The sequence below is a fragment of the Pongo pygmaeus genome, chromosome 6 (genome assembly GCF_028885625.2).
Source record: "Pongo pygmaeus isolate AG05252 chromosome 6, NHGRI_mPonPyg2-v2.0_pri, whole genome shotgun sequence".
Taxonomy (NCBI): domain Eukaryota; kingdom Metazoa; phylum Chordata; class Mammalia; order Primates; family Hominidae; genus Pongo; species Pongo pygmaeus.
The window spans coordinates 39,122,265-39,144,821 of record NC_072379.2 but is presented as its reverse complement, the minus strand read 5'-3'; the positions used below and the strand labels follow the sequence as shown (position 1 = coordinate 39,144,821).

The following is a 22,557-nucleotide window of genomic DNA, read 5'->3' as shown; positions in this document are numbered from 1 at the left end:
CTGCTCCAGCCCACTAGACCCCGAGCCCTTCGAAGCCTTGGTCACCGTGGGCATTGCAATGCACCAGACGCCGCACCTGCTCCGTAAAAGTGTGCTGGTGAGGGTTCACCCTGCAAGACAAGACAGCACTCCACTTTGGGACGGAGGTGTCTGCCCTGTGCACAGGCACCTGGTGAACAACACAGAGCCAGCCCTTCATGCCTCCTGGGCTCCAGCTGAGGGCAGAGAATCACTGCCCCAGTGAACATCCGGATGGCTGGCTAGTCACTGGCCATGGATAGTTCTGGAGGGAAAAGGGCAGATGCTAGGGGACACAGTGGCAGGGCAGGGAGGCACCTTCCTGAGGACCTGGTGCTGAGCTGAAACCTAAAGGATGAGGGTCAGCAGGCAGAGCAGCACAGTCCAGCAAAAGGTCAAAAATGAGCCCTGTGCAGCCGGCCTCTCAAAGCACCTGGGGGAGTCAGGAGAGACCAAACAAGGCAGGCACAGCCTCAAAGGGCCACCATGAGGATGCAGGCACAGGTTCTTCCCGCTGGATGGTTTACAGTTTTCCAGAGCCGTTCTCTGAGTACAAACAGGAGAGGAGTGGAGAGGCAAACAGGAGAGTGAATCTCAAGGGCATCCCAGCCTGGGCAGACAAAGGGCCAGATCCAGGGAAGCTGGGTTAGGAAGGAGGAATGGGAGGTCTGCAGGGCGATGGAGACCAGGGCCCAGCCTCCAGGAAGAAGGCCAGCAAGGGTGGAGCAGCAGGCAGGGCTGGGGGCCAGAGCCTGGCCGGGGCTCTCCCATTCAGTGGATCTGGGTCCCAGGTATCAGCAGGGATGGGATGCCTGCCCCCCAAAAGTGGGGACATCATATCCCCCTGCCTCCTCAGAGGCAAGCAGGATCATAGATTTATTGCTTGCGTTAAGTTAGAAAACTAAAGCCTCTGTGCAGCAGCAGCTTTTGCAGGCCAAGGGCTCTCAACAGGTGACATTCCCTGGTGTGTCTCCCTAAGGCATTTCAGATCTGCCCACCTCTAAGCCCCAAGCCTCTGCACTGGAAGGCAGTCCCACCCACACCCCCAGGCCAGCCTCATGGCCTCCGCGTAACTTCCCATCCCCCAGTACTCCTGCTCTGATGATGGGGGCTTATCTCAGCCGCCTCAGCCTACACCATGACACCTCCTGTCCACAGGGCGCCTTGGCCTCAACAGACCATCAGGCTTGGGAGCACCCCCGGCACCTCAGGCTTGGGAGCATCCCCGAACACCTCCTGGTCTCTAGCACACACATTAACTTAACATAACTGAAAAAGCTAATGAAAACAATCATGTCTAAAAGACTTCTGAAACATGGAATCCTGTATGTTTTTTAAAAAGAGTTTCTAGGCCGGGCGCAGTGGCTCACGCCTGTAATCCCAGCACTTTGAGAGGCCGAAGCAGGCGGATCACAAGGTCAGGAGATTGAGACCACCCTGGCTAACAGAGTGAAACCCCGTCTCTACTAAAAGCACAAAAAAATTAGCCGGGTGTGGTGGCAGGAGCCTGTAGTCCCAGCTACTCGGGAGGCTGAGGCAGGAGAATGGCGTGAACCCGGGAGGTGGAGCTTGCAGTGAGCTGAGATCCCGCCACTGCACTCCAGCCTGGGTGACAGAGTGAGACTCCATCTCAAAAAAAAAAAAAAAAAAAAGAGTTTCTATTGTTTATTAACATAATTCCTAGAGCTATGTGCATAAAAACATAATGTCTCCTCCAGTTTGGGCTACTATTTAAAAATTACCCTAAACTAGGTGGCTTATAAACAGTTGCTTATTTCTCACAGCTCTGGAGGCTGCAAGTCCAAGATCAAGGCACCACAGATGCGGTGTCTGGGGAGGACCCACTTCCTGGTTCATAGATGGCGCCTCCTTACTGCATCCTCACCTAGCCAAAGGGGTGAGGGAGCTTTCTAGGGTCCCCTTCATAAGGGCCCTAATCCCACCCGTGAGGCTCCACTCACAAAACATAATCACCTCCCCAAGGCCCCACCTCATAATGCCACCATCCCATGGAGGGTTAGAATGTCAGCATAGGAATTTTGGGGAGACACAAACATTCTGACCATAACACAGGGCACACGTGAGGCAGTTCCAAAAAACTATCCCACAGAAAGAAGACAGACACTTCTCTAACGGAAGTCCTCAAGATCTCAGTGCACACATGCCCAAGGGCACAACACTCACCACGTGCTTAAGTCAACAGCGCCAGAAACCAGAGGTGGGCCCGTCCCTTGAGTCAGAATGCCTCTGCCTCCAACAGTGCCCATGGCTGCTGTTTCCTCCCAATGCCTCCACCAAGCGCCTTGAGTGGGGGTTCCTCCTTGGGGATGGAGCCTGCAAGTTCTTCCTGAAGGGCAGTGGCCCTCCTTTCTCCAGAAGGCAAAGGTTTTCCTTCATCTGGGCCAGTTCCTGGTTCCTTCTCCTGATAATGGGCCTCCTGCCACGAACTCAACAGGACATGCAGCTTCCCGAGCCTACCACATCCTCAGCTTCTGCCAGTTCTCTCTGCAAAAAGCAGCTGTGTGCTTGCCACCACCCACCACAAAGAAAGGACCCAGGGACCATGGGGACAGACCCTACTGAAGCCCACCAGCCCAGAGGGCTCAAGGCAGAAGAGCTTCACCATATGGGACCGCTAAGAGGAGAGCAAGGAGTGAGGGAGGAATTCAGACACACACACACACACACAAGAACACACATGCATGCACTGCAGGCACCCAGGCTGGAAAGGTGTGCACAACTCACCACACCACCCCCAGGATTCACAGCCACCAAGCTCACGGCAACTCTTTGGGGAGAGGCTGAACCAGCGCCCTCTGAAAGGCAGCACATCCAGGGTGCAGTGCAGCACTGCCTGCCAGCACGAAGCAGCCGTCCCCTGGGAAGGCGGTGGTCCTGCCCTGCACCTCACTGGCCTGGCAGACCAGGCCTTTTCACGTACACCCCTCCCTGAGTCCCAGCTCTGCACCACTGGATCTGCATTTTCATGCCCATTTTAGGGTTGAGAAAATGGGCTTCATAAAAGCCTACTGTCCAAAACTGCCCAGAGTGTGAGTGGCACAGCCAGAACTTGACCCCACATCCTGATCTCTTTCTACTGCCTCTAGACAAGATATCCTATCCTAGCTGAGGGGCCCAGAGCCACAGACAGGGACACAGCGGGAGCAGGTGCCTGTGTGCCCATAATGCCTGCATCCTGGCTGCCCCTGGAAAGGAACCAGCCTAAAAAGGCAATGGGAGCAGCAATGTGTCCCTGCGGTGGAAAGTAAGCTGTGGGGGAGGAGGAGGTAAAGAAGAAAGGGATAAACCAGGAATGAGAAGAGGGGTGAAGTCACCTAACATCATGCCTGTCCATGAGTGATTTTCTTCAAGGGATAAAAAAATGTATATGGCTTTTTTTTCCCTTGTTACCTCCACTGACCAAGAATCTATTTCACCAGTGAGAAAAACCAGTGCTATACTGGGTTCCCTGGAGTAGAGGAGCATTAGCCAAACAGGACAGAAGATAATGCTGCACTAGGACAGAGCTGGCAGCCCCATTGCTTGTCCATGTTGGGTACGTGTGGGGTCCTCCAGGCCAAAGTGGGCCTTGAATCCTCGGAGGTGATGCTCTAGGTGTCTCGCTGCCTCACACCGAAGCAGAACTCCAGAGAGTTCCAAGAGGAGGTGGGAAAGCATCAATACCAACAGAAACCAGTAGATGGGCCATGGGGCCACCACACTGGGCCTTGTTCTCATGAGTGCCTGGATGTTGCCAGAAGCGTGTGAAATTTAAACCATTATCTGGAGATAGCATGCCTTACTGCATCTTCCTTAACAACCAGATGACACACAGCAAGATAAGCCTGTTGAACATCTTGTCCAGATAGGGCACTATTTATTCCCTCTCTTCTCTTTCAAGAACAAAAGCTGCCCCTGTGCGCATGCACATTTTCTGTTTCTATCTCCCTCAAGATAAGATAATGGACGTCGTAGAGCAGCTGAACTCTACAAAGTGGTCTGAACAGAAGGGATGCTCTCACATGTTCCCTCACAATGTGGAATATCTGTGTGCTCAAGCAAATGCATTCACTCAGACGCATGCACGCATGCACACACATGCAATCACAGGTGTGTGCACTGCTTGTCCTCATATGCATGAACTCAATCATGCACGCATGCACCGCACACATAGCCATGCATATGTGCACCCACACACTCAGGCACATACACACCACTCTGGCAGGCCTCCTCACCCCTCCCTAATATTTCACACACCACATATTTAAAATGCCACAAAACAGAGTTCATTTGGAACCAGAGGATCAATCTGGGGTCCTTCCCTGGCCCTTTTGAGTGTGTGCAACTGCAGGACAGAGGAAGAGACACAAGTCCCAACCCAGGGAAGGCACTAAGACGATGATCCTCCAGATAAAGAAAGAAGACAGGCTCCCCGTCGTCCAAGACGTGCTTGCGTGTTTCACAGCTGGAGGCCGTGCTTTCTTCAAGCTCTTCTCTTTCATTGGTTACATTTACTTTGAAAATAGTCAATGCTACTTAAATGGCAGGAACAGAATACTGAAGTACTAAAAAGGATGTCTGAGATAACTCTTCAGTAAACTCAGTTCTCATTTATACAAAGAAGGAAAAATTACTCCTCAAGCAGTATAACCAACCTAGTGCAGCCCAAGCCACTGTGGTAAGTTGTGCAAAAGGCCTCTGTGTCTAAGGAGCTCCCCCACTGGATTACAGCTCAAGGATGTGTGGTGCAGAGGCTAACCAAACACACATGCGGCATCAGCCATGTGGAGCTACCCACAGTGGGTTCCCTTCAGAGCAATCCTAACACCAATAACAAAACTAAGTGCCACAACGCTGGCTGTGAACTTTAAGCCTGACTTCTGCCCTTGGAACAGCCCTTACCCTCAGTCCTAGACCCAGAGTGAGGAGACTTTGCCCATGTCAGGGGCAGGGCCGGGACCCAGCTCTGTCTGACCTCCGCCTTTGCTCCCAAATCAGACCTGTCCCCACATAGCACCTGACAGGCAGAAGTCAGTTCATGGGGAACCTTTGGCTGTGCAGCTTTGCCTGAGATGTCATTACAGGGTGAGGAAGCCGAGAACAAGCCCAGGGTGTCCCTGCTGGTGCCATGCTGCTCATGACAGCTCTCCCAGTATCGCCCAGTGGCTCCGCTGGCACAGGACCAGGGCTCTAGGATCAACACCAGGCCCTGACAGCTCTGATTCCCAGGCTCTCTGGGCTGCTGGTTTCATGGTTCCAATTCAACCACGACTTTCCTTTTCCTTCTTTTCACACTTGGGAGTCAAGGTTAGAGACCAAAATTTTAAAATATGAGCATTTCTGGCCGGGCGCCGTGGCTCATGCCTGTAATCCCAGCACTTTGGGAAGCCAAGGCAGGCGGATCACAAGTTCAGGAGATGGAGACCATCCTGGTTAACATGGTGAAACCCCATCTTTATTAAAAATACAAAAAAAAAAAAAATTAGCCTGGCATGGTGGCAGGCACCTGTAGTCCCAGCTGCTGGGGAGGCTGAGGCAGGAGAATGGCATGAACCTGGGAGGCAGGGCTTGCAGTGAGCCGAGATCGCGCCACTGCACTGCAGCCTGGGTGACAGAGCAAGATTCCATCTCAAAAATAAATAAATAAATAAATAAATAAATAAATAAATAAATAAATAAAATATGAGCATTTCTATGAGAATGACATTCAAAGATGGGGAGACTCCTTGGGCTCCTATTTTTGCCATGTTCCTGGAAAGGCACAAAGCCCCTACTGGACCCTGTAGGGTATGTGGGACACAGAGGGGCTGCTATATTTGCCCACAGACATTTTAGAGCAAGCTTGATGGAGGACGCCTGTCCAAGAGCATCAGTGCAATTTCTCATCACTTTACACCTGCAGGCCCCAAACACAAAAGGCCACCACATTTGGCTGACATGGCCCTCCTGAACTGGACAAGCTATGCAGGAGAATGGCCAGTGACAGGCCACAGCATTCACAGATGACCAAGATATCACCCAGTGCAGTGCCGTTTGCAAATATGGGCTTATAACAATGGCTCACACCTGTAATCCCAGCACTTTGGGAGGCTAAGGCAGGAGAATCACTCGGGGCCAAGAGTTCCAGACCAGCCTGGACAACAGAATGAGACTCTGTCTCTAAAAAAGTAAGAAAATTAGCTGGGCCTGTGGCCCATGCCTATAGTCCAGCTACTGGAGAGGCTGAGGTGGGAGGATGGCTTGGGCCCAGGAGGTCAAGGCTGCAGTGAGCCCTGATCATCCCACTGCACTCCTACCTGGATGACAGGGCGAGACCCTGTCTCAAAAAAAAAAAAGTTTTGAATCACAGGATGTCCTCCTATCAGTTGGCTCAGAGTACACTATAGCCCATGTTCTCTGCCTTGGATGCAGATCTAGATGAATTACACAAATGGCTACCTGGTCTCTGGCTTCTACTTAGCGACCAGGGTGGCCGGTACCCACCACTCATCCAACACATTCTTTAGCACTGACTTCTCCAAGGGGCCGAATCAGAGGAGGGGCACCCCAGTCTTCTCACCCACACTCAGGCCTTTGAACTGTAAAAGAATCCCAAGAGCCCCTTAGAGGCCCCTGGTCACATCCTCAACCCATTAAGGTTTGACTGCATGCATCTTTCCATCACAGGCACCCTACTCTAAAGTGGCCATCAGGGACCACCTGCTGGGGGTCTGCAGGGAAGGAGGCACTGAGGGGGAGGTCCTAACACCACAGAAGCCCACAGGCTGAGACTCTGCACATTTTCTAGAGGAAATCCCCAACCCCGCAGATGAAATGATGCCAAAGAGCAGCCCCCGCACTCTCCAAGGGCCTGGTCCTCCTAGTGACTCCCTCTGTGTGGTTACCCCACTGGTCCGCCCAGCAGTCCCTGCCCCCCGACCATTCCCACATTCATTACAGTCACACGTCTCTTACAAAAGAATTGGCAAGTTCCATTCATTACTTGACGTCTAAATATCTAGTACCCAAGCTGGTGGCTTAGTTTAGTGACAGGATCTGAAAGGGGCCATACCAAAATGAACCTGAATTCTAAAGATAGAAACATTTCATTCGCAAACTTGAGTAAGAGATCTGAAAGTCAAACTAAATAACCTGAGTTACTGACACTTCAGAGCAGACCCGAGAATAAATGATTAATTTACAAATTGCTGCCTCCTCTCCCATCGGGGAACTCTGCTCTTTCTGTAAAAATGTCCTCATGAGCACTTATCTGTGTAAATACGGTTGGCCCCTGCTAAGTAAGGGGGTGGGGGATTGGGGGACATATAAACTAAGAAGGGGAATTCCATGATTTAACTTTCGGAAACTCCCGAAAAAAAGTTTTCGTTTTGTTTTTTGTTTGTTTTGCTTTGGATTAATCAGCGAGAGAATCATAAACACAGACTTACCTCGGCATAAAATACCTTGACCGTCAATAATTTGTTTGCAAACTCCACACACTTTGGATTTTTTAAAGGCCTTGTTCTTAAAAGTGTGCAGACTCGAGGTTAATTCTTCTGGCTGAAAAAGTAAAGGAAGAAATTGTCAACGTTTCATCTCATAGTTTGTTTCTTTTTCCTTTTCGGGAGATAATAAATCTAGTGGAATTTGTAAAGAGCAAAAACAGGAATATTACCAAGCAAACAGAGAACAAGAAACCATCTTGGTGATGCTAAAATTCCCAAGACGACCCACGGATACCCTGTTAGCATTCCCAATTCCACAGTCCTAGACGGACGTTCACTTTCACCCAACTCATCAATCACCACATGGGGTGCCTAGAAACATTACATCAACCAACATCATTATGTGAAAATGCACTCCCTTCCAGACTTGAGCCGTAGAGCCACCTACTTCTGTGACAAAGTAATCCACATACACTTCTAGACTCTCAACCCTTTTTCTTCTGGAAAAAGTAATTAGCTAAACAGCACAATTATGTTATGAGGAAGTCAACTGGCTTTCCTGGTTCAAAGGTGTTCCAGAATCACCACTAAGCTCTTGAGCCTCTCTGAGCTCTCCTGCAGAAGAAGAGACAGTCCAGCCTGTGACATACATGTGGTTCTTCCTCAAACACAATTACAAGCATTAGCACTTGGAAAAACTAACCACTCAGCTACCTATTCATGTTTGTAGAGCCAAGGCTCCCAGCTATATGACAACCTTGTAAGAATTCAATTTGCTTTTAGAGTCAAGCACTAATCATATCTATTTGCTGATATGTGACTGTGTATTCCATCAGTACTTAATATCTATATGGATTCACTGAGGCCATTACTCACCCACTGGAATAATTAAATTTATTTGAAAAGATGAAATGGTATTTAGAATGTGGAATAAATGGTACAACTTCTTTAGAAAATGGTTTGACAATTTCTTATAAACTTAAACATACACCTGTCCTATGACTCAGCAATTCCATTCTTATTTACACTAAAGAGAAATAAAAACCTATATCCACAAGAGAAAGAATGGTCATAACAGCTTTATATAACCCAAATGTCCATCATAATAACTATTCTATATGCTGGAAGGTTAAGTAGAGACCTGAAAAACATAAAAAGATCCAAATCAAACATTCATTGAGGAAAATGTAAGAATATGAGATGCAAGATACACTGGATGAGATTACGGGCAGGTTAGATCCTGCCAGAAGCACAGGTGAATGAACTTGAAGACATCACAGTACAAACCTCCCAACACAAAGCACACAGAGATGAGACAACCTAAATAAATAAATAAACAAGCATCAGTAAGCTGCGGGAGAACTTTAAACAACATAACATATGTGTAATGGAGACTGACGGAGAAGGGCAGGGAAGGGGGGATATTTGAAAAAATAATGGCTGAAACTTTTTCAAACCAGGAGGAAAACTATAAACCCACAGATCCAAGAAACTCAAGAAATTTCTTGGCCAGGCACGGTGGCTCAAACCTGTAATCCGAGCACTTTGGGAGGCAGAGATGGGTGGATCACCTGAGGTCAGGAGTTCCAGACCAGCCTGGACAACACGGTGAAACCCCGTGTCAACTAAAAATACAAAAAATTAGCTGGGCATGGTGGTGGTGCCTGTAATCCCAGCTACTCGGGGAGGCTAAGGCAGGAAATCGCTTGAAGCCAGGAGGTGGAGGTTGCAGTGAGCCGAGATCGCGCCATTGCACTCCAGCCTGGGCAACAGGAGTGAAACTCCATCAAAAAAAAAAATATATATATATAGATAGATAGATAGATAGATTTCTAGCACAAGAAATGTGACAGGAACTACCCCAAGGCATACAATAATCAAATTGCTTAAACCCAGTAACAAACAGAAAGACCTTAAAAACAACCACAGGGCCAAAAGACACATTACATGCAGGGAACCAACCATTAGGATAACAGGTTTCTCATTGTTTTAAAAAATATAAGTGAGAAGACAGCAGTATAATAGAAAATACTGAAAGATGGACACAAAGAAGGGAACAGACACCAGGGCCTACTTGAGGGTGGAGGGTGGAAGGAGGGTGAAGATTGAAAAACTACCTATCGAGTACTATGCTTATTACCTGGGGGAGGAAATAATCTGTACACCAAACCCCCATGACACAAAATTTACCTATATAATAAACCCGCACATGTACCCTGAACCTAAAAGTTAAAAAAATAAACAAAATAAAATGAAACAAAAAACTGAAAGAAAATGTGTCAATCTAGAATCCTGTACCCAATAAAAATAGCTCTTAAAAATAAAAGTGAACCAAAAACTTCTTAAAATATGCAAAAAAAGATATACAATTAAAGCCCAAAAAAAATCATCACCAGCTGACACATATGACATATTAAAGACAGTGCTTGGGCAAAAAGGACATGGCAGATGGAATTACGGCTTTACACCAACAAATGAAGAGCACTAGAAATGCTAATTACACAGGTAAATTTATGAGTTTTCCTTATTATTTAAAGCTCACCAAAAGATAATTAACTGTTTAAACAATAGTGTAATGTGACATATGACATATGTAAAAGTAAATTTCCTGATAAAATAGCACAAAGTTCAGGAAAGAAGAAAAGGAAATATACTGTTGATGACAGTGGTTGTTACATCACGCTGGCTGCAGCAGGGAGGTGCGGCTGGGGCTGCACTCTCCATGGAGCCGGTGGGAGCTCCGCCTCTTCTGAGTTGGGGTGGGAACTCCCTGGGTGCCACTGCAGCTGCCCAAACTGCAGCTGTAGATCCAAGCCTCCCTGTGTTCTTGAGTGGGGCCAGGAGCAGGCAGGATCTGTCCCCCAGGGTGCAGCTGCAACCACCATCCACGGCTGCAGACCTGGGCCTCCTACTCCACCAAGCAGGCGGGAGCTGGGGAAAAGGAGGAGCTCCCTGAGTGCAGGCAGCTGCAGCCACCCTCCCAGGCACAGGACCCAGGCATCTCTGCGGCCTGCACCCTCGGGGGCATGGAAGCCCCCCCCACCCCACCATCCCTGCTGGCTCAGGAGTGTCCGTTCTGGCTGCCTGGCCTGTCTCCTCTCCCGGCCCCCCTCCTCTGATCTCAGAGCGGGATTGGGGACAAGTTCCAGGGCCTTGAATGGCAGCAGTAGGCAAAGTCCTGGACAGAACGGGGTGGGTCCTCAGTAAGGCCCCACCTTCAGGCCAGGGAGGGCCTGTAGGCTGGGGACGGGCTGCCAGTCCCACAGACTGGAGTGGAGACTCATGGTGCCTCTTCCAGCCCGCCCATGGCCGCCCATGGACCAATCAGCAGGCACTTCCTCCCCTCCAAGGGCTTTTCCATGTTCAGCCAGAGCAAGAGAGAGGACAGAGAGAATGGGGAGCCCACAAGAGACCAGCTGCACAGAGGACCTACCCTCTCTGCCGAGAGCTTCAGAGACCTGCAGAGATGTTGGGACTTCCAGCTGCAGAGCGGAACCACCCTCTCCAGGGCCTCCTCTCTGCTGAGAGCAGCAGAGTTCGGGATGACCTGCCTACAGAGAGGACACTGTGGGTCTCCTCTGAGCTGTTTAACACTTAATAAAGCTTATCTTCATCTTCTTCACCCTTCCCCTGTCTGAGTATCTCATTCTTCCTGGACACAGGACAAGAACTCAGGCAAAGGTGCCACTGGCCGCAGAGGTTTCCAGTCAGATATTGGACACCCCAAAGATTCCATAAGACTATTATAAGGCTCTCATAGTATTCATGAAGTGGATATAATATCACTTGAAGGTAGCCTGTGATGTTACAGAGGTATAGTATAAACCCTAGAGCAACCACTAAAATCATGAATTATAGGTAATAAACAAACAAGAGAGATAAAATGAAATAATAAAAATTATTCATTTAATCTGGCAAAAGGAAATAAAAGAAAAGCAGAACAAATAATAGGTAGGAGAAATAGAAAACAAGTAGCAGGATGACAGAGTCAAACCTTACCATATTAATAATCATATTTATGTAAATAGTCTAAATATCTCAATTATAAGTCAACAAAGGTCATCAGATTATATAAGTATATATTTTTTTGAGACGGAGTCTCACCCTGCCACCCACACTGGAGTGCAGTGGCGCAATCTTGGCTCACTGCAACCTCTGCCTCCCGAGTTCAAGCAATTCTCTGCCTCAGCCTCCCAAGTAGCTGGGATTACAGGCACCCGCCAGCACGCCTCGCCAATTTTTGTATTTTTCGTAGAGACAGGGTTTCACCATATTGGTCAGGCTGGTCTCAAACTCCTGACCTCGTGATCCATCCGCTTTGGCCTCCCAAAGCGCTGGGATTACAGGTGTGAGCCACCACACCTGGTCTTTTTTTTTTTTTTTAAAGACAAAGGCTAAAAAAAGGTACCTTGATGATGTTAATCAAAGGGAAGTTGGAGTGGCTATATCAGACAAAGTAGGCTACAGATCAAAGAACATTAACAAGGATATAGAAAGTCCTCTCATAACAATAAAAGGACTGATTCATCAAGAACACAAAACAATCCTAAACATTTAATCACTGATATGGTTTGACTGTGTCCCCACCCAAATCTCATCTTGAATTCCCACCTGTTGTGAGAGGGATCCAGTGGGAGGTAACGGAATCATGGGGGCAGGTCTTTCCTGTGCTGTTCTCGTGATAATGAATAATTATCATGAGATCTGATGGTTTTATAAGAGGGAGTTCCTCTGCACAAGCTCTCTCTCTTTGCCTGCTGCCATGTGAGATGTGCCTTTCACCTTCCAAAATGATTGTGAGGCCTCCCCAGCACTTGGAACTGTGAGTCCATTAAGCCCTTTTCCCTGTATAAATTGCCCAGTTTCAGGGATGTCTTCATCAGCAGCATGAAAATATACTAATACCATCACCTAATAAAAAACTTCATGGCCAGGCACGGTGGCTCATGCCTGTAATCCCTGCACTTTAGGAGGCCAAGGCGGGCGGATCACTTGAGCTCAGGAGTTCAAGACCAGCCTGGCCAACATGGTGAAACTCCATCTGTACTAAAAATACAAAAATTAGCTGGGTGTGGTGGCGGGCACCTGTAATCCTAGCTACTCGGGAGGCTGAGGCAGGAGAATCACTTGAACCCAGGAGTCGGAGGCTGCAGTAGGCTGAGATCGTGGCACTGCACTCCAGCCTGAGTTGACAGAGTGAGACTCCATCTCAAAAAAAAGAAAAAATAAATAAACTAAGGGAAAGGGTCCTGAACCAAGCAGAAGCCTTCACGTAAGTTCTGATACCTACACTACAAGCTCTGTGGCCCAGGACAAGTCACAACCTCTCTTAAATAGAAAAGATATCCTCCCCCTCTTGTCTCTTAACAGCTATTGTAAATGACCAAACGCTATACCATCTATCAGTTCATAAGAATCACTGGGGCAGCTTTTAAAACAGCTGACCCAGGCTCCACCCCAGACCAATTAAATCAGATTACCTGGAGGTTGAATCAGAACACTGGAATGTTGTCAAACCCCCCACCCCAACTCCATCCCGTGATTCCAATTTGCGGCCAAGACAGAACCACCACTGTATATAACAGACTATACTATAAGTATCTATATACATTTAAGGCACTGTTATTATGTAGTTGATCCTATGTCGGTTATCTGGTCTTTTCAAAGAGATTGCATCCTTTCTGATAACAGAGATTGTGTGTTCAATGCTCTGCAAAAGAAGGATAATGATGCTGCTAATTATGCAGTTGGTAACACTAGCCAAGTGCTTCTGTGTCATTACCGTAATCACCACTAGTCTACAAACCGTGATGGTGAGATGCAAAACCGAGATGCAGCACCACACAGCCAATGGATGAGGCATATGGGACTCAGGCCCCATATGCCTCAAGCCCCAGTCTCACGCTCAGACAAGAGTAGCATTCAAACACCTAACAAACACATCTCTCTATTGCAATGCAGCAGCTGGTACTTACTTTTCACTCGTATTGCACTTATTTGTTTATATGCCTTCTCTCCTGTGCTAGATTGCAATTTCCTAGATGCAGGACACCAGGCTCTTTCCTCTTTGTCCTCTTAGGGCCCTGCCCAGCGCCTGGCAGACAGTGGACCATGGACCCTCAATTAATATGTGTTGACCAAATGAATTAGCCAGTCTGTGGGCCAAGGAAAGATACTGTGACCTTTTATTCCTTACAAATACCTTTATTCCAACCAGGGAGAAAGAGGCACTGTTTTCCTGCAGCTTTCTTGCCCACTGGTCCACAGCTAGAAAACTTAAAGAGGGAAACAGCATAAGCACTGTTGCGAGGGCTCAGCCATTTGAATTGCTGGATCCCTGAGGAGTTCATTTAAGATAGTGTAATAACATCTGCTCACGCTTCATCTGTACATAACATCTCTATTGTGAAATGAGACCAGATGGGATTAGACTGCCCTTGTTTTCACCTGATACTGTGCTTTCATTTCTCCCAAAGGGGGAGAGGAGGCAGCAATGCTGAAGCATTTAGCAGGCTCAGTTCAGGAATCTAAATTGCACTTAATTGTTAGGAACAAAATGTTGGAAGGGTAGAGAGCAGGCTGCTGGTTCCACAAGGACTCCCTGAGGGGGACACAGTAATTAGTGCTGGTCTTGATTGTGAGGTCTCTTTTGAGAAAGAAAAATCTCTGCAAAATTGAACAGGGAGGTGCTCCACATGAATGCTTCACTCTGCCGAAATGCAAAACCGCAGGGACCTCTCGGATAGGTTCTCCCGGCTAAAGGTCGCCCTGGCAAAATGGTTACACACGCAAAAGTGCAAAGCTGCATCAGCACAATCCCAGCTATGTTTTCCTTTCAGGAAATATTCAGCTCCACCATAGTAAGAGGATTTAGGTGGGCATTCAGGCACCTGGGAAACCTTCAGAGGCATTCTGGAGAGGCAGACACTGATCAAAAACACATTCCCAGCCCAACTTTACTCTGATGTTAAACAGCCAGGAACACTTCCAGGCCTCGGGGATATTTCCCAGCCCACAGGGGGCCGGTATCTGGGGCAAGAGGGACACCCTCCACATCCAGCACATATTGTTCCCACACTTCCAGGCAGCAGCGTTTGACCACTAAACTTTAAAAGAGAACGCAGTACACCTCAAGTAACCAGCTGAAATTTTGACAGTTTTTCACTCCGCAGAACCTTATAAAAGTTTCAGAAAAACAAATGCAATGACTTGGGGAAAGGGAGGCTGAACCTAGCGGGGAGCCAACCAGCACCGCTCTGTTTAATTCAAACACCGTGAAGGGCCGTCTTGTGGACCACAGAGCACCGCTGGAACCCATGCGGTCCCCAGGGAACCTGTAAGGATTCCTACATCCCAGCGCATCCCCCACGTCATTGCAGAGCTCAAATGCCCTTTACCTTTGCAAGAAACACGCTAGGGATAGCAGGTCTGCGCAATGGCCAGTATCCCAATTCCATTGCAGGGAAAGGAACCCAAGAAGCCTTTTCAAGAGGCAGTTGGGTTAGAAAGAGCTAAGCCCGAACCCTCTTCCACGCTTACCAGAAGACGTCCCCACTAGGCAAAGCTCCACTGGCCCTCTCGCTCCTTGTCCTGCGTGCGCACACACAAGGGTACACACGCACCCACCAGGACTCAGTCACGGACCAGCGCACACATGCCCGCACACACAGACGCGCGCTCACAAGCATACACGCGTGGACGTGCAGACGGGGTGCACAAACACACACCGACATACGCGCACTGACAAGGGCACACGCATACACATGAGCACAAGCGGGTACACACCGGCACAGCGTCCACGGGCACCAGTGCACACCCGGCGCAGCCCACGTGCATGCAGCCCTGAAGGCGCCCGTGCCTCGCGCCCCTGGCCCTGCACACCAGCTCCGGGCCGCACTCACCTGGCGCCGGCGCTGGCGCGACCGGGTTCCGCGCGCGAACCCTCCCGGTGGCCTGGGGGTCAGGGCGCGCAGCCGCATGGCCGCCCCTGCCGCCCGCGGGGAGCCGGGCCCGGCCAGGCAAGGACGGCCGCTGACCCCTCCCCAGCGGCTATCGCGGGGGGGAGGATGCCTCTCGAGTCCCCTACGGACACAAGTCCCAGGAAATGGCCAACACGGGAGGGGCCAAGGGCTCTCCGTGGCCGCCGGCCCAGGTCCCAGCCGCGCGCCGCCGCCTCCACAGCCACTCCTGCCCGTCAGAAGTCAGACGCCGGGAACAAAAGCCAGGCGCGAGCGCACGGTCCCGCACGGCGTCCCTCCATCTGACACGAATTAGCCCTCCCTCCCCCGCCCGCCCCAACCGCAGCTCCGAGCCAGCGCGGAGGCACAGGCTGAGCCGCCAAACACTGGGAAAGTGGGTGAAGAAACGCCTTCCAGGCGGGGGGAGCAGGGTCTTGCAGCCGCCATCTGACTGGAATTACCGACGCGCCGCGCTTGGCGCAGGGTTCAGCTTTACTAGGATTTCAAACCTCTCCGAGAACGCTGGCGAGGTGCTTAAAAGAATCAAAACCGGGCAAGCTCTTTGGCTTTCGGAATTTCTAAATCTTGACTATTTTCCAGTCAACTCTGCATCTGTAATGAACAGTAATCTACACTACCCTGATAATCTAACTGCAAACAGGGCATTTGGAGTGGAAAGCAGGGAAACACCGAGGCAGAAAGGCTTTTTTTCTAATTTGCCTCTTCAACTAAGAAAAACTAGGAGCCTGGCCTTGCAGAGAGGGACACGCCTAACCAGGTGAGGATTTCAAGCAAAGGTCAAAGCACAGGACCGCCCGGGGCCTTGCACACCTGGGGGCTGGGCTGCACCTCCCTGCCCCCCTCCCTATCTCCCAGCCTATCCCTCCCTCACCCCCCCGACCCCCACCCCCCGCCATCCTGCTCCTGGCAAATCAGGACAATTCACAGCACATCTGAAGTGCCTTCTTCCTTTATGGGTCTGCGATTTTAGAAGGAAATTAGAAACCCGAAGTTCAGGAGGTGAAGATGACAGGGTAATGGGAAAAGATGGACAAGCCAGGATCCTGAAGGAAGGGTCACTTAGAAACGCCAGGAGGAGAGGCGGGCAAGATCCACAGGCAGATCCCGCCTTTCAATGCCTGTCGGACTTCACCAGCCTTCCCGGGGCGGTGGATCTTGGCTGTCTACAAGAAGCTTTGTGGCAAGTCTAAAACTAAAAGAACATGTTCAAGATGAAGCCACTGCCTGTGGTCTACGGGGGGCAGCGGAAGAGACCCCTGCCTCAGAGCAGGATAGGGGGCCTTCTAGTCTCAGGCCAGCTAACCCTGTACTCCTACCACTGGCCTTCACTCCAGGCCCAGCCTAGGGGCAGTGTCCCAGAGCTCAGCCTTTGTGGCTCCAACACTCTAACTTCAGATCTACAGCTCCACTCGCAACTCCACATGCCTTGGATGTGGGGAGCAGTCTGGGTGGGCTAAGTCGTGGCCTTTATGGCTGACATATGTGCAAATTCCAGCCATCAATTCAACTGGCCGACGTTAACCTCTCAAGTTCTGGCACTAAATATCCATCTTTCTGTTTCTGCAGTAGAAGAGCAAAGCTGCTCTTCAACTTTCAACTACAAAGCAAAAAACCTCCTCCTAGAACACACCATTCTGGGTTCCAATTCCTCACTAAATCATCACCTGGCAGACAAGCAGGCATTCTTATTTCCCCCTGTCCTTCAAATGACACCATTATTCACCTTTTTCTATATTCATTCCTTCATTCATTTTTCTGTATTCATTCATCATTTTTTTCCTATAGCATATCCAAACTCTAGTCTTTTCAAACATCCTTCCCTGAGAACACATCTGTATCGTATTCATTCCAGATTCCTTCACATCTGACACAATACCAGGTACATAGCAGTGCCTACAAGCAGCTAAGAACAGGATGTGCTGCTGTCATGGTTTACCCAGGGCAAACACGCCCAGAGGTCAGCTGGATCTACCACCGCCCTTACCACGGTGCCCACAGGAACTGGCCAAAGAAATCTGAATTCAGCAATGAACAGATAGCCCCCAGCAGGATAAAAATCCTCCAACCTGAGTACCAGGATTCACACTCTCTGGGGTCCACCCAGGAACAATGGCCAGGAGCACAGGCCAGCCCACTGCCTATGCAAGCCAGAGTGGAAGGCAAATGGTTGAAGGTGGCTTTTTATTACAGGGATACCCTGAATCTGCTCTTACTTATTTAAAAGTGTAGCCATTCAGAAAACTCCCACACTTCATTACTAGTAACAAATAACATGCATGTGATAAACCTCCCCGGTGAGGACAACAAACTGATTTTTCACTGGCAAGAAACAGTGCTCAATCCTAAGGCGAATCCGCATTCATCAGCAGGCCGCCTCTCCAGCCCCTCTCCCTGCCCCCCTACTCTGACCTCCTCCTGCCAGGCTTGCAATCTAGGCTCTTACACTCCAGGGTCCTTCTGCTCTGCGCCCTTGGGCTCACTTGGGGTTTCTCTCAAGGCAGTTTCCCATTCTCCTTTCTGGCTGAAAACCGCTGTCCTAGGCTCAGTTGAAGATCTGCCTCCCATCTGACTTCCCAGACTGGTTAATCATCCTCCATGGCTGAGCCACCCAAGGATGGTTGGGGCCCTGACCCTCTAGTGTGGTCATAAGTCTTGTGCCTCCAATAGGAAGTCCTAACCTTGTCTGGGATTTTCCACACACAGCACCAAGCAGGAGCAATAAACACTGGTGCAGGAATGAAAACATTCTGCTTTGCTGTATTTCCACCGCATCAACACTGGTGTTCACTGCCTGTCTCAGACCACACCCTTCTGAGTCCTCCCAGAAGTAAGCTGTAGCTGAGGGTCTGGGGATGCGAAGAGACTCAGAAGCCAGGGCACAGACTCCTCCAGGCACAGACCCTCACCTCAAAACTTGGGTGGCAGACTGGCCTCACTCCATCTTAAGGCCACAGTGAGCTCTGTGCTGCTGCCCAGCTTCCAATTTTCTTCGTGCTTTGCCACAATCCTTTGTGCTTTTTACTCGCCGGGTTGTCTCATCCTAGCTTCTGACTGCACTTGGTTCCCAGGAACAAAACAAGGTTCTTCCCAGGAACAAAATGAGGTTCTTCCCAGGGAGGATGAATTCCAGATGGCTAAGGCAGACATCAGCAAACCAGCCATCAGGAAGAGAGGCTACATCTCAACCTGGGTTGGAAACCCCGCTGGAACTAGGGACATGAGCCCCTCCATGAGTCAGACTTTAACACCAAGTACAAGGTTCCCTCATGCCCCTGTTTTGTCACTGGAAACTGGAGGCTGCTTCTATGCATCCATTCCCTCACACGATCATGCATTCACCCACAGATATGTGAGCAACGTGTGTGCTCGATGTCAGAGGAAATACAGCAGCTGGCTCACTCCGCCCCTCCCAGAGGGACGATCTACACACAGCGTTAGGAGGGGGCACGGAGTCCACAGATCATGGGAAGAACTCCATGAATGGGCTGTGACTTGAAGCAGAAGCAGACACTTTCCAGACAGGAAAAGAGGTGAAGAGAGGCAAGGGTGGTAAAGCGCCATATTTTTGGTGAACTGGCCAAAGGTTGGGTGGCTAATGCACAGCTATGTTGGGACATTGCAGGTAGACAGGGCTCAAGAAGCAAGGACAGGGTGGTGAGCAGGATTGCACAAAGCAGTGACAAGGAAGGAGGCCCCAGTACCGAGCTGGGCTGGACTCCAACGTCACAGGGAGCTCTAACTGGCAAAAAGGAAAAAGCATCACAGGTGTATATTCTTCCTGGAGGACCCCTGGCAGTCCTGGGAGGACACTCGGGAGAAAGCAGGAGTGGACATGGAAACTCTAGGTAAGAGAACCTCAGCCTTGGGCAACAGCCCTAGAAACACAGATAAATGTACAGGGGAGAGGACAGCCATAGCAGTGGAGAGGTGACGGGAGATTGGTCATGCACAGGAAGATTGAGCATAAGGATCTGTGAGAAGAAAAATGGGAGCCACCTTCCTTTCCATTGGGGAGGAGCTTGCTAGTCTAGAAAGGGGAACATTATAGTAAGCCCTGTGTTGGGAGACAGGAATCAGATATTTGTGTGACTCAGAGTTTCCAATCTAGAGACATAGATACATCTAGAAATCAAAGTAGATGTGAATGTGTGTATATGCACCAGTGCACATGCACACACACACAAAGATACTCCCAGATCTGTCCTTGGAGGGTGGGGAGGCTCCAATAGCAACAGTCACCCCGAATGAGCCTGAAATCTCTTCTTTTTGGCCAGAAAGTAAGACAGCGCTCACAGAACAATGGGTTTTTTAACAAAAAGACACAGGGGCCAGCCTGAAGAGGCTCCCACCAGGCAAACTGTAAACGACTTGGACATCAAAATAGTGATAATACTGGATTACGACCCACTGAATACAATATGAATCCAAGACTCTTTGAGTCCCTACTGATAGAAGCAAATGACCAAGGCCGGGCGCAGTGACTCACGCCTGTAATCCCAGCACTTTGTGAGGCTGAGGCGGGCGGATCACGAGGTCAGGAGACGGAGACCATCCTGGCTAACACAGTGAAACCCCCTCTCTACTAAAAATAGAAAAAACTTAGCTGGGCGTGGTGGCGGGCGCCTGTAGTCCCAGCTACTCAGGAGGCTGAGGCAGGAGAATGGCGTGAACCCAGGAGGCGGAGCTTGCAGTGAGCCGAAATTGCGCCACTGCACTCCAGTCTGGGTGACAGAGCAAGACTCCATCTCAAAAAAAAAAAAAAAAAAAAAGCAAATGACCACAGAGACAGTCTCCGAGAGGCAATGGGAGGCCTGGGAGCAGGTTATTAGGAAGGGTACAGGTCTCAGCTTCCATGCGTCGTGGGATGGGAGACTCGGGAGTTATGTGCAGTGGACAGACAGAATCTAATGGGCTGTCACTGGTTGATCTTTAGAGAGAATACATAGTCTCTAAATATTTTCCTTTATTTACTATAAAAGGGAAAAGAGTAAGTCAACAACAGAGAAGGCTTCAGTCTCCACCTAATCAAGGGGTCAAGGTGACCATGACCTTGGATGGGACAAGCCATGATTGGCACCATCTGTGATTCAGAGAGGAGAACATGCATTACCACTGGGTGTTTCTGCAGACAGGCATCATCTAAACCAAATCCTCACCACACCTTGGCCAGACAACCCAAGTGAGGGGTGGAGAGTCCAAATCCTTAGTCCCTCTGATGTGTGCTCACAGAGCCACTGCCCTGGCAGGATCCAGCCCTGATTCCCGATTCCTAGCCTCAGTGCTCTGCAGTTGGGGCCACCAGATACTCTGGGCAGAGGACTCCCAGCTCTCCTCTACCCACTACATGCCCGTCGACATGAAATCTGACACGGCCAGTCCCACTGCTCCATGGCTTGAGGGTGTTCGAGTGTGAGGGAGTTCCTATGTGCCACCTAAAGCACATTTAAAAGCACTTTACAGCCGAGCACGGTGGCTCACACCTGTAATCCCAACACTTTGGGAGGCTGAAGAGGGCAGATCACGAGGTCAGGAGTTCCAGACGAGTCTGGTCAACATAGTGAAACCCCGCCTTTACTAAAGATACAAAAAATTAGCCAGGTGTGGTGGTGGGCACCTGTAATCCCACCTACTTGGGAGGCTGAGGCAGGAGAATCACGTGAACCCAGGAGGCAGAGATTGCAGCGAGCCGAGATCACGCCATTGCACTCCAACCACAGGGAACAGTGTAAGACTGTCAAAAAAAAAAAAAGCACTTTGCCTCTGATATTGAAAAAGACTGCCTTCAGTTTAAGGAATTTCTGACATCAGCAAGTTGTTGCCAGCTCTCATCTGCAGAAATTGAGCCTGGCCCTCTCTCCTTGTCCAAAGGCGGGAACACTGGTCCCTGGGCAGCAGGAAGCCCAGACACTGTCTCTAGGGGCAGGTCTTGTACCTGGGCCCTGTCCAAACACAGACTTTGGGAAAATCCTCCCTCTTGTCTCTTTCCCTGTGCAGCCAGCTTGTGCTCCATCCGAAATCCAGAAGGGACAGTTGTAACAGTGTGCCTCCCAGGGCACTCACCCTCTGGGACATTCAGGAAGTGTTCAGGCACACTTGCATCTCACCTATCCAGCAAACATCTTCCCACCTGTTCCCCAGGACCATGCTGGAGGGGGAAGACCAGAAGAGGACTTTCGGGTACATGAGGTCCCAGGGGTTCAGGATATGTGCATGGGGCACCTGAAAGACTGGAGAGCTGGGGAGCTGGCTTCCAGTCCCTGCGGTGAGGGGGCTTTCGCCCAGGCTCTTACTGACCCAGCAACATCCTAGGGGACGAGGAGTCCAACTCCCAGAGTGGTATTAATGATCAAAGATGCCGTTTGTGAAGTGCCTGACCCTCAAGATGGTCCAAAGCCGGAGTTATCCACTCGGGTGGAAGCAGCACTTGAAAGCAGTACTGCTTTGTCCTTTACACAACACTGTTTCTCATGAAAATCACACAGACACTCAGTAGATACGTGATGAATGAGAGTCCACTGGCCACAGAGGAGAGTGTATGTATTCCACCAGTTTAACCAAAACGTCTCCATTGGCTACAAAGTTCCCGGGCACGCAGCCTGTCCCCACCCATGGGAGTCTCCTGGGGTGTGCAGGCTCAGGCTGTCAATGAAATGTCATTCTGCGAGTGCCACACTTCGGGGCTTCTTCTGACAAACAGATGGTGACTTCTGACATCCTTTGCATGGTGTTTTTCCCGGGGAAACTAGCATTTGTTCTCCGTTTCCCTCTGCTCTGACTCGTCACAGAGTTCCTTCCCCCGACTTTCAGAAGTAAATAAAAAATGCTTTCCTTACAAAATTCACCTCCAGTGGGTGCTTCCTCCCTCTTCTCTGCTCAAAACAGAGCTGTTTCATTACAGACTGTGCAGAGGAGAGCAAAAAAAAGTGTTAAATTAAAGTGGCTCCCCAGCCCCCTCCAGCTAAGTCCCTGGTAGAATCTTGCCCCCTTCCCTCCCTTCAGAGGAGCAGGAAGAGTCAGGGGCTGGTGCCAAGAGGAGCATCTTCCTTCCTTCACCTACCCATGGGTCGGGGGTGGGGGTGCCCGGCCCGAGAGATAAACAAGGGCCCATCTGTCTCCACCCCTCACAAGCACAGAGC

The 22,557-nt window shown here is 49.9% G+C and overlaps 1 protein-coding gene across 14 annotated transcripts in view; it reads right to left on the bottom strand.

Annotated features, from left to right (window-relative positions):
* TNS3 (tensin 3) overlaps positions 1–22,557 on the bottom strand; it is a 308,196-nt gene that overhangs the window by 247,381 nt on the left and 38,258 nt on the right. For 10 of the 14 annotated variants that reach the window (XM_063667331.1, XM_063667329.1, XM_063667338.1 and 7 more), the window contains one exon: positions 7,446–7,557. In XM_063667331.1, coding sequence (XP_063523401.1) covers positions 7,446–7,557 — 112 coding nt within the window. Of the gene's footprint in view, positions 1–7,445; positions 7,558–10,875; positions 10,994–15,343; positions 15,804–22,557 lie in introns of those variants that run through there. The other 4 variants (XM_063667341.1, XM_063667339.1, XM_054494706.2 and 1 more) reach the window with 3 other exon arrangements.